The 12,631-nt window shown below is 48.8% G+C and overlaps 1 protein-coding gene across 1 annotated transcript in view; it reads right to left on the bottom strand.

Annotated features, from left to right (window-relative positions):
* AGBL4 (AGBL carboxypeptidase 4) overlaps positions 1–12,631 on the bottom strand; it is a 1,272,021-nt gene that overhangs the window by 118,841 nt on the left and 1,140,549 nt on the right. The window contains exon 8 of the mRNA XM_060119160.1: positions 5,865–5,979. Coding sequence (XP_059975143.1) covers positions 5,865–5,979 — 115 coding nt within the window. The remainder of the gene's footprint in view (positions 1–5,864; positions 5,980–12,631) is intronic.

Consider the following 12,631-nt stretch of genomic DNA (forward strand, 5'->3'; position numbering starts at 1 on the left):
AGGTCTGCTCCTCTCCCCCACCTCCACACTCCCAAGAAGCACTGAGGCTTCCCCAAAATGAGAAATTCCACAGCATCCTGCTATCCTTTGGGTAACTGCATATTTTATGATGACTGATGGGCAATTACTATGGTAATATTGCAATTCAGCGTGTGTGAGGTTTGGGAAATGAGAAATTATGGGTAACTACTTTGGACTCATTTCTATGGTAACAAAAAGTAATTGTCATTAAATACCGGTTATATGGAGGCTGTACCTGGTAATTATAGATTTTTATGCCCAGAAACATAAATAAAACCAATAAATTTATTCAAAGGTCTATGACTATTTACTTATACGTGGCTCTATGGAATACACAATGACAAGCACCTAATTAAGAAATGCAAACCCGATGCAGAGTTTCATATTGTCATATGGAGATGAAGAGTCTGTTTCTCAAATGCAAGGCAACTGGCACATCACACAGGCGCAGTGGGGTACAGGTGGGGATGGAGGTTGTCTTCTCTGTAAAGGAAGTGATGGGGAGGAGGACGTGGCAGAGAGAGAGAGAGCAAGAGTCGCACTGTGTGGGACAGCCACACCTACAGCTGGACAGTGAGAATCGCCAGCCACCATAGCCTGACTCAGCCCATCACCCCCGACCCCAAAGGCCTTCCAACCACTGCCTTGTAGCTCTTGGCTCTATGATACCTGAAGTTACAGCGTTCATCCCTCAAAGCTCCTAGCCCCGAGATGCCCCTAGAACCTCCAAAGATGCTCAAATTGCATTGATAAGTCATACCATTATTTTTTTATTGTGATAAAATACACATAACATAAAATTTACCATTTTAATCGTTTTTAAGTGTACAATTCAGTGGTATTAAGTATTCATAGTGTTGGGCAACCATCTCCAAAACTTTCCATCTGGTAAAACCGAAACTCTATACCCATTAAACAATAACTCTCTTCCCCGCTCCTCATCCCAGCCCTGGAAATCACCATTCTACTTTCTGTCTCTATGATTTTGAGTACTCTAAGTACTTCATATTAGTGGAATCATAAAAAATCTGTCTTTTTGTGTCTGGCTTATTACACTTAGCATAATGTCCCCAAGGTTCATCCATGCTATAGCTGTACCATTCTTGACAGAGCCTCTCCCTAGTACTTCTACTAAATGATGAAGAGTGCCTTTCACTTCATTTTCCTCTTCCAAGAGGGCAGGGGGAAACTGAGGCCAGGGGAGAGAAGTGTCTTGCCCCAAGACTAGAAGGCTCAGGAGAGTGGGGAAAGTTAGACTGCTAGTTCTCTGCTTCCACCTCCAGCTTGTAAGGCACAGGCAGTGTCTGGGAGTGTGGAGAGTCCTAGACACACCGCAGGACCTTGAACAGGCTCTTCACCTCTGCAGACTTGGTTTCCCCTTTGCTCAAATGGGTATACTAAAAACTGACTTTCCTTTCTCAGAGAGTCGCGGTAATGATCAAAGGTGGTTTTTAGATGTAATGTACAATAACAAAGTGTGCCTCTGAACCCAGAGTTCACTAAATCACAACAGCAGCTCATCATAGTATTTATGTCACAACAGTGTAAAATCAAAACAACTGGGCTTAGGAGGCCATGTTGCTGAAAGTAAAGGGTTGGGAGCTGACGGCATGTGGAGATGACTAGTTTGCCTGGGGACCGTAGCTCCGTGCCATGGCACAGTTGCGAAACACTGCTGTGGTGTGTATGTATTCATTCAGATAATATATATCAAAGGCCGGTTCTATGCTGGGCACCACACCAGGCTTTGGGGATGAAGTCCTGACTTCACGGAGTTTACAGTCTAGAGGTGGAGACAGTCATTAAATAGATAATCACGTGATTACAAATTGGGGCCAGGGCTCTGAAAGGACAGTACAGAGTGCTCTGAAAGAGTGTAATGGGAGACCGAATTTATTTTGGAGAATCTAGGAAGGCCTTTCTGTGAAGTGGCATCAAACCTCAGACCTGAACTGAAAAAAATGGCCAGTGTTGCTGCAGTGTAGTAAGTGAGACAGAGGGTATAGTTGTTCTGTGTTTTTATTAGATGCCGTAGTATCATTGTTTCTACCGTTACACCATCTAACTGTCCTAGAGGGCCACTGGAGAGTGCACTGTGGTTGCTGTAACTTTGGCCCTCTCTACTCCGCCCATAAGCCAGAGTCTGGGAGCACATACAGTGGTCTAGTAAATAAACACTGCTGCTTTCTTACATAAAATGCATTCTCTCTCATGGGACAGCTGTCATCATCGTCCATTAAATGCTAGAGGGCACCTTGTCTATTCTACTATAAATACCAGGAATAGGTACTTGTATTATTATTATTCTTTTATTTATTTATTTATTTATTTATTTTTGCGGTACGCGGGCCTCTCACTGCTGTGGCCTCTCCCGTTGCAGAGCACAGGCTCTGGACGCGCAGGCTCAGCAGCCATGGCTCACGGGCCCAGCCGCTCCGCGGCATGTGGGATCTTCCCGGACCGGGGCACGAACCCGTGTCCCCTGCATCGGCAGGCGGACTCTCAACCACTGCGCCACCAGGGAAGCCCGGTAACTGTATTATTAAATAAAAGCTTTGCATGATCAAATCTGGGAAGTCTTACTCTCCTTCCTAGACTAGATTACATGGTTCTTTAATGTAGAGGAAGAAGAAGGGGAAGAGGAAGCGGGGTCGGCCGAGAAGAGGCGCCTGCAGGACGGGCCTGTCTGCTGCTCTTCACTGGGTCTGGCATGTGTGGTGTCAGCAGGGGGTACAGGACAGCCCAGGAGTACAGCTTGGCTGGGGCACGCCTGCACCCCTGACCACTCCTCACAGGCCACACGACGTAAGGCAGGTTATTCAATGTCACTGAGGCTTGAGAGACTGCATGTCCTCAGGGGAGGTGTAGAGAGTGAAGGTCAGGGAGCACGTGAGGGAGGTGGGGCTGACCCCAGCGCTGCGAGGCGGCCTGTGAGTGGGGCTCTGTGTGCTGCCCGCAGGTTCTGACCCAGCATCCTTCCTTCCCACCTGCCGCCTTCTGTCCTTCACTCCTCTCCGCCCAACTCCCTCCTGCTTTTCCTCCTGTACTCACGCCAATCGGAGTAGGTTTTTATTATCTGCGAGCAGAGAAAGCTTCAGAGACCCTCCTCCATAGAGTTGCTATGAGGATCAAATAAGTGTGTGAACGCCTGACACACGGTGCTGGGTGGCAAGCGGAATTCTCGTAGTGGCCTTTCCCAGATTGGGTTTCAGAAACCCTGCCGCCTCTGGGGACGGGTTAGTGGTGGAGCGGGTGATGGGCTGGAGGGGGAGCGAGCTCTTTAGGAAAAGGGTTCCTTTGGGGAACACTGGACACTATATTCCCCTCTTGGGATTCCCATTTATTAGCATATTCAAAACTGAAAAGTTGGGCTTCCCTGGTGGCGCAGTGGTTGGGAGTCCTCCTGCCGATGCAGGGGACACGGGTTCATGCCCCGGTCCGAGAAGATCCCACATGCCGTGGAGCAGCTGGGCCCGTGAGCCATGGCCGCTGAGCCTGCGCGTCCAGAGCCTGTGCCCTGCAGCGGGAGGGGCCACAACAGTGAGAGGCCCACGTAATACAAAACAAAAACCAAAATAACAAAACTGAAAAGTTTTATTGTGACAGAACTGTTTAACTTTGCTTAACTCTGTGTTTCCCCAATTCACTTGAACTCCAAATCTTTCTTCCCCCATAATGCCTGGACAAGTCCCGCCAAACCACAGGACACCGTGCCGGGGCTGTCCTACAGGACCTCTAAGGCACCTTGAAGATCTCCATCTGGAGTCTTGATTACTATTTTTCACATTCTCCCAATCTTGAATGGTGAATTCTCATGATAGGCTCTTTGTTGCTACTCAGCTATTTTAGCAACAGGACTAATGCCTGTGGTTAGAGATTTTCTTCAACTCTCATAACGAGAATCACACATTCTCACTAGGAGAACGCAGGGCTTTTAAACTTCAGTGCAGAACCGTTTCTGAGGAGTGGAGCTCTTTTATCCTGAAATCGCCAAATCACAAAATTTGGACAGCTTGAGGGCATGTAGGAAGCAGCCAGCTCCCCAACACCAGCCCTGTGGCCATCTGAAGCCCAGAGAGAGGAGGCATTTTGGCCAAGGTCACAGACCTCTTTCCAACTGGTCACCCCCGGACAGCGGATGATGACATAAATAAGTGTGTGTAGTGAACAGTACTGACCTCTCTCTGACCACAACCACTCTTGTAATTAAACAGAAATGTTAACATCAATCAAATGGTCCTTCCACCAACATTATCACTAACAGTGTATTCTGTCCAGGGAAGGTGGAAAGGCACTGCTCCCAGGCCTGCAGCAGCCATAAAACCTGCCAGTGCTAATGAGCCATCGCTTGAGCCAGTTAAGAGAGGAAGCAAAACTGTCTTTAATTAAGGCATCATGCATCCCATGGGTTCTCTCTAACTCATACCCAGGGGTACTAGGAAGCCCCTGCGGAACCAACTGTCACATTCTGGGAAAGCATGAAACCAGCTCTGTTTAAAATGGACTTGATGGGATGTCAGGCAATGTGGGTTCTGGTCTGAGTTCTGCCACTGAACTTGGGCAAGTCCCATCTCATACCTGAGCCTTAGTGCCTTCATCAGTAAAGTCATCCCTTTCCTTCTTCACATCCACCAAATTCTTTTTGAGCATCTACTATGTGCTGATCCCTGCTAATAGGCACTGGGGACACAAGGACCATTAAGGCTCAGTGCTTTCCCTCTGGTGGCTTTAGGACCAGTGGGGTCCATGCAATAGGATAAGACATGTTCAGTAGCCAGGACTGTGGGAGCTCAGAGAAGGGAATGACCAATTCTGTTTGGGGGTTTGCAGAATGTTTTCTAGAAGAAGAGGCATGATCTGAGTTGTGAGAAAGGGTTAGTGAGATGAGGAAGGGACCAGGAGGCTCTGGACAGAGGGTCTTTATGAAGGTAAGGTATCAGGTGCCAACAGGACATGTGTAAGGAACCAGGCCTCCCTTAGAGTGACCAGAGCAATAGTTCTAAGACCAGAGGGTGGGAGGTGAGGCACCAGGTCACACAGAGCTTTGCGTCAAAGCTGGGGAGTTTGAATGTTACCTTGAGAGTTGTGGAACTAATCAGCTCTCAAGCTGTATAATTTAGGCAGTGAAGTTAGACAGTCAATGATTTACTGGTTGTTTGACTTTGGGCCAGTCTGTTGCCTCAACCGTGAAATAAGGGTAATAACACTCTCAGAGGATTCAATGTTCTCTCAGCAGATGGTTCCCCGGGTAGTGGAATTTTCAGCTGTAAATTATGGTGCTAAGCCAGGAGAAAGAGTTCAAGATGTAAGTGCCTGAGTGAGTGTGGGGCTAGCCGGTATGCCCACCCCAAATCGAAATGCTGTTCACGTGATCTGGGATGCTACTCTCCTTCATTAATAATCTCCAAGAAGAAACCCAGAAACAAAACAGTAACCTTTATCACCACCATACGATATTCCGCAAAGCACGTTCATTGCCACCGTTTCTTTTGATGCTCACGAGTGCCCTGCCAGGTAAGTAATTATTGTCTTAATTATGCAAGAGAAACTGCAATGCATCAGAGAGGGAAAGTGAATTCCCCAAGGTTACACAGGAAGTAGGTGCCAAAACTGATATTAAGTCTCCTGATTCCTGGTCCAGCAAGCTGCCCAGAAAACTCCAGCAAGTGACCTCGGTTGACTGTGAATGAAACAGCCAAGGCCCATTAGTCACATTCTCAAGAGCCAGGGTGAAACTTCCTCTAATGAACTCATGGGTAGTCTGAAAATTCTTCCTCAGAAACCTATCCCCTTTTTCTTCCTGCTTCCATGCCACCCTCCAAGCATTCTCTCCCATCCCTCACCTGTAATTGCCCAGGTAGACGCCATCAGGGTTGAGCATGGGTGCAATCTTGAAGACCAGGTGTTCCCGTAGGGCACGAGCAATAGGGTGCTGGCTTATGAGGAAGTCAATGATCCCTGGAGAAAGAGAAGCACCTGGGTTAAACTCAAGTGTTTCAGGAAGGAGAAGCACATTTCCCTCAGCTGGGAAAACACAGCTCAAGAGGTGATTTTGGCCTATGTTGTTAGCCACTGTGAATGTACGGCTATGGATTAAGTGTTGCCCAGTGAATTTTACAAATAACATCTCTGTTTCCAAGAGGCAGTTCAAGATGTAATATTGAAGCTCATGGGCTGGAGGAGAGCATGTCCTGCTGAAGAGAACAGGGTGGGCCTCCAGGAAAAGACAGCATATGAGCTGTGCCTTGGAGGGGCCCCTGGGTCTTGACAGACAGAGATGGGGGAGAGGCAGGATAACTCTAAACAATAAATTTAGAGTTGCTTCCTAATGGACGCGCTGTTAGCTAAAGGCTGACATCAGATTGGATGACGATGGAGTCAGGGACCTTAGGGGTCTCAGTCCTCAAGTGGCTGATGGGTGCACCAGGAAACACAAAGGAGAAGTCCCGAGAGGACAGGGAGGTTTTGTCAATGCCCCCAAGCCTGCTCCTTTCCCCACTTTGAGGGTCCTCTGTTCCCAGACTCTGGGGCTGGCTGCCCTCTCTGCTTCTCACTGGCACCAACAACTACCTCGCCTTCAGGTCACCAGATTTAGAAGAGTTGAATTCTCCATGACTCTCCTCCCACATTCAGGTGGTCTCCAAGCCTCTTCCTTGAAGCTAGCAAATCTGCCCCTCATCTCCATCCCTCTGCCTCTCTTCTGTTCTAAGCCACCATCATGCTTGGCCTGGATGAGAACAACCACATCTGGCTTAGGCGACAGCAACCACCTCTAGAATGTGCCCTCTTCACTATAGCCAGAGGGATTGTCCTGAAGGGCAAACCTGACTCTGTCGCTGCTGTCGTTGATATCCTGGTGATGGCCTGCATATATCTACAGGAGAGGGGGTGAGAAAACAAGGACTGAGTCCTTGCCTTGTCCCTCCTTTTCTCCACGTTTCTACTTATTCATCAGAGACCCGAGAAAAATAGGCAAAATGGAGCTCTGGCATTCCATGAAATTCCTGTAATGCTGGAAATTGATAGGAGAGTACAAAACCCTCCCAGAAGTACAGAAGGAGAACCCCTCTCCTGCTGGAGAGAGCAGGAAAGGCATCAAGGAGAAAGAAGCTTTTGAGCTGGGCCCTGAAAGATAAGTAGGTTTTGACAGCCAGACAGGAGGAAGCAGCGGGGTAACTAAGAACAATCCACATGCCCAGTGGCAGGCACTTAGCCCTTGGAATGATAAGTCGCTCAGAGGCACATTCCAGAGCTGCCATGACCAGTGAGGGACATCTTGGGCTTTTCATTAGGCCGGGCTGAGAATCCATCGGCAGCTGAGAGCCAGTCGGACATCATTTACTTCGCCGCCGAAGCGGCAGTCGACCAGATGCCCTAATTTATTTGTTGGTCTTCATGTGAAAGCTGTAGTTTGCCAGTAAACAGGCAGGGTAATGATGCCAGGCACCCTTGTTAGGGGCTAGTAATTGCTTAATCTGTCCACTAATTGACCCTGGCTCCTGGGGCAGCCCTCCATCAAGGAGCCAGCCTGTGCTCAGGGCCTGGCCGTGCTGCCTCAGAGGATGGCTTCTGGAAACGGAGGAGCTCATCGTGAGCCATCCTCCTTCACAGATGAGCAGATTAATTGGGCTGCCGATTAGGCAGCTAATAAAAGGATGAGAGGAAACAAAGCCAGACCGGAGGCTGCAGCCACCCAGAGTGAGTATGGGGCAGGGAAAGCAGAGGTTTTAGACTCATTTCTTGGCTTGAGGTCAGATACTGTTCAACAGAAGTCTTTCCTATTGATCAGGAAACTGGGAGGAGATCTTCCACTTGTATTTGGTGTGGGAGGGGGTGGTAAGTGAAGAGGAATATGAGGAGAAATGTCGGAGAAAGTCGGAGTGGAGAGGAAATGCCATCCCCTGCTATGGGCCAAAGCACAGCATGGACCGAGGAAGCAGAGAACGTGTGGACTTGGGGACCTGCCTGTGACTCTTCACTGGTTGTTAGCTTTCTCTGACCAGTTTCCTCGTCTTGATATAGAGGTAACAACACCTAATCTGGAAGACTGATGTGGGACAGGGTTAGAACCCCTGCATTTTGACTGCCTGACACAGCACCTGAACACTGTGATGTGCTCTCATAAACTCACCCAGATCAAAGGTTGAAAGGCAGTGGAGTAGTAAAAAAATAGAATGCAGTTTAGAACCAGGAGTCCTTGTCTGTGAAGTTGACTGACTATGGGATTTGGGGACAAGGATACTCAATTGGAGAAGCCAACAAACCAGCAGTTAGAGAACTGGGGTTCTAGTTTTGGTTCATTGATAAATTTAGAAGAAAGAATCCAGGGCTTCCCAAGGATGCAACCCACATCAACAGCCTATGATTCCATCTACTTCATTCCTCTCTCCCAGAGTAGCAGAATCCTCATCTGTTAAGTGAGGAGAATCATCTCTCTCCTGCTGGGAGACATAATCCACCCCCTTGAGATCAGTCTCTGCCCCTACGGTAAACAAGTTTGCAGGTCCTTTACTTTGAGCTGATGTAATCAGGAAGGTGGAAGAAAGCAGGGCTGGAGGCTAGAGAGGCTGGAGGAGAAGAAGGAAAAGTGGCAGAGGATCTGAAATGAAAGCTGGGCGGCAGACCTCACCGCCTTGCCGACCTCGCCTGGCCACGATGACCCTCACCAGGCAAACCACAACTGAACATTCATTACTGTTATTTCTCCCAGTATACTTGGTTCAGCGCAAGGCACAAAGCAGGTGCCTAATAAATGCCTATTGGTAGGTTGGTCCCAGGAATTCATTCAACCTGAACAAAGTACAGTAAGTCCCCTACATTCAAACCTTCAAGTCGAGAACTTTCAAAGATGTGAACGTGCGTTCGAATGTCCAATCACATTAGTTAGTTCACATGTACACTGTCATGTGCGTGCATCCTCTACAAGTAGTTGTGCTTTGTATACTCTACTGTACAGTACTGTATAGAGTACGGTAGTACTGTATCTTTATTTCAAGCTAGATTTGCAAGAGGATGACTTCATTGAACTTGCTGTGTTACATGAGGAGCTTACTAATGAAGACCTGATGGAACTGGAGGCCCACAGAAAGGACAAAGAGAGACAAGAGGAAGAAGAAGTAACTGAAGAACTGAAGAGATTCATGACACAGAAAATGGCAAGGGGATTTTCTTTATTTGAGGAGGCACTGTTAGTTTTTGAGGCACGGGACCCGAATGTAGAATGGTACACGAAGGTTGCAGCAACAGTTCAGAATACAATCCAGTGTCGCCATGTCGTCTATGATGAGAAGAAAAAGAGCTACTACCCAGACATCACTGGATCATTTTTTCAAGAGGTTAAACAAAATTGAATCAAGCAAGGAACCAGAACCTGTGCCATCAGCGTCAGGCGAGAGTGACATGGCAGCTCGCCCTCCGTGTCCTATCGCTGACGATCCTTCAGCTCTACCATCTCCCACCTCCTCCCCCTCCTCCAGTCAGTAACTCTTCTTGCCTGTTCACTCGATGCCAGCCCCATGGATGCCAGCTGCTGTACTGTACTACTGTACTTTTCAAGGTACTGTACTATAAGATTTAAAATGTTTTCTTTATTTTTCATGTATTATTTGTGTGAAAAGTATTATAAACCTATTATAGTAATCTATGGCCAATTGTACCCAATTGTGCCAGTTGGGTACCTAGGCTAATTTTGTTGGACTTATGAACAAATGGACTTACGAACGTGCTCTCGGAACGGAACTCATTCATATGTAGGGGATTTCCTGTAGAGGGTTAGTTGTGCTGATAATCACTCATTGCACAAACATTCACAGGGCCAGGTCCCTGCCATGAGCTTGGCATTCCAAGATGCATGAGAGGTTCCTGCTCAAAGGGTGCATGGAGAGCAAGCAGCTCCCACTGTACCCACTGGCAAAGGCTCCGGTGGGAAAAGCCCAGGGAGCTCTGGGAACCCAGGGGGCTCCTGACCCAGCCTGGGGGTCAGGAAGAGGCCATGGCAAATTAAAGGATAAGTAGAGTGAGCCAGATGAAAGGGGTGCCAGGGGACAGTGTCCCAGGCAGTGAGGGTCTTACACAAAAGCTGGGAGGTGAGAAAGAAGAAAGCTTATTTGCTAGAGCTCTTCAATTCCAGGGGGCATAGCTTCGTAATTAAAGGCACAGACTCTGAGGGACTTCCCTGGTGGTGCAGTGGTTAAGAATCTGCCTGCCAATGCAGGGGACATGGGTTCGGTCCCTGGTCCGGGAAGATCCCACATGACACGGAGCAACTAAGCCCGTGCTCCACAACTACTGAGCCCACATGCCTGGAACCCGTGCTCTGCAACAAGAGAAGCTACTGCAATGAGAAGACTGCATGCCGCAACGAAAAGCCCGTGTACTGCAACAAAGAGTAGCCTCCGCTTGCTGCAGCTAGAGAAAACCTGTGCGCAGCAACGAAGACCCAACACAGCCAAAAGGGAAGGAAGCGAGGAAGGAAGCAAGGAAGGAAGGAAGGAAGAGAGAGAGAGAGAGAGAGAGAGAGAGAGAGAGAGAGAGAGAGAGAGAGAAAGAAAAAGAAAGAAAGGCACAGACTCTGAAACTGGACTAGCTGTGTGGTCTTAAGCTCTTGGTTCCTCAGTTTCCTCATCAGTTACGAAGAAAATAATAATAATAACTACCATGTGAGTTATTGTGAGGATCTCAGTGAGTTAATGTAAGCAAAGTGTCTGGCACATAGGAAGTGTATTGTTTACTCATTGCTCTTATTTGGTTTGGTTGGAGGTGTGAGGGTGGAAGGATGTTGAGAGAGAAGTGGGAGAGGTAAGTGGGGACTTGTTAGTCCTGCTGAAGAATATAAAGGGCACAGGAGAGCCATTGCAAGGTTAGGGTCAGATCTGGCCTCTGGAGAGTTTCCCCTGGCTACAGCATGGAATGTGGTTTGGAGGGAAGTTATAATAATAGACAGATGTCCTGAAGGGTGACAAGGTGGCAATAGGGGGACAGACCTAGCAGAGTGCCAGCAAACATAAAGAGGCCTGCAGTCAGGAGGCAGGGTCTGACATGGTGGTGACCTGCAGGGGCTCTGCAGTGACCAAAGCCCAGAGAGTCACGGGGAAGCCGCTGATGGCGGGGAAGCCGCGTGGATCGATGACGACACTGATGCGAAGACTATTTGTCTACCACCCCCAGGAGCATCAATAATCTTGGCTTAAATCACACAGTCTCGGGGAAAGGTGACACCAAAATGACTGAGATGAAGTTTCTGGCCCCTGGCAGAATGGGGCCTCAGAAAGGAAACTGAGTTCAGTTTTAGAAAAGTAAGGAAAGTTATATTTCCAGTACCTCTGAGTTTGGGGGATTGAGGCTTGCATCTGCTGTGCAAATCTGTTTTCTCTCCAGGCTGTGAGCTCCAGGAGGGCAAGGACAACTCTACATTTTTACGATGATTTTGTCAGTGCCCAGCTCAGCACTGGGGCCTGGAAAGTCCTCAATAGATACATGAGAAAGGAATGAATAACATATGGACCCGTGATGGGCACTGTATGTTCAGTAGCTGGGTTGACCTGTAATTACACTGGCTCTGCTTTGCAGACAGGGAAACAAAGTCAGGGTGAGACACTTGCCGAGTGTCTCACAGGGGCCTGCCTGGGATTCAGGTCCAGTTCTACTGGCCTGAAGTGGTGTCTTTTCCACGAAGCCAAGATGGAAAGAGCCAGGAGTCTATTTGCATGTGATTTGCAGATGATTTGCATATATGCTCACATGATTTTTCTCTAGAGAGTTCTGTATAAGGTTTACTGTTGCCGTTTCCGGCTAATAGGCAGAATACTGCAACGGGAAGAGCCCAGGCTTGAAACAAGACGGTCGGCTGGGGTCTCTGCTGGGCTCAGAATGTGGGTCACGTGGCAGGAGCCACTCTAGACCCCACCCTGACTGTGTACCAGGGCCCTGTCTGCCCTCAGCTGAGCCCAAGGGCCCCAAATTATGGAATCACAGGCAGTCTGGCCCTGAAGAGCCTGAAGTTCACAGAGTAAGTTCTTACCCTCTTATCCCCAACTCTGCCCATTTCACAAATGAAAGGACAAGTTGGGGAAGCAAAAGGCCCCGTGACAACCCCTTAGGGATCCAGTTTCAGGCATCTGTGAGGCTGTATGGGAGAGAGGGGGAAGATGGAGAACAGGTGAGGAACAGAGGAAAACAGAGTTGGGGAGGGGAGGGAGAAAGGGGCATCGGTCACCACCTCACTGTGGGAAATGCTAGGTTGTGCTGGGTCCTGGTGTCCTGGTGGTTGTGAGTGTGTGTGTGTGTGTGTGTATTCCCCCCCCTCCTCTCCCTGCCCGCACAGGACACCCCTGAAGAGTGAGATCCCAGAGGGAGGGCCTGGTGGGCCCCTTGGCACATTGAGCAGGGCTCCCTGAATCCTCACAGCAGCTCCTGGAGGACCACATGGCTGCCGCATTTTATAGGCAGAGAAACAGGCTGCGAGAGTTGAGGACTTGCCAAGCGAGGGTCCCCAGCGCGGAGGTGAAGTGGTAGGGTTCTGACTCAGGGCTGCTCAAGTCTAAAGCCTCAGCGATGCACACGCTTATGCTGTCTCTTGCGGGTGGCACACCTTCCACGGTCATGTTGCATA

Source organism: Mesoplodon densirostris, chromosome 2, assembly GCF_025265405.1.
Source record: "Mesoplodon densirostris isolate mMesDen1 chromosome 2, mMesDen1 primary haplotype, whole genome shotgun sequence".
NCBI classification, from domain to species: Eukaryota; Metazoa; Chordata; class Mammalia; order Artiodactyla; family Ziphiidae; genus Mesoplodon; species Mesoplodon densirostris.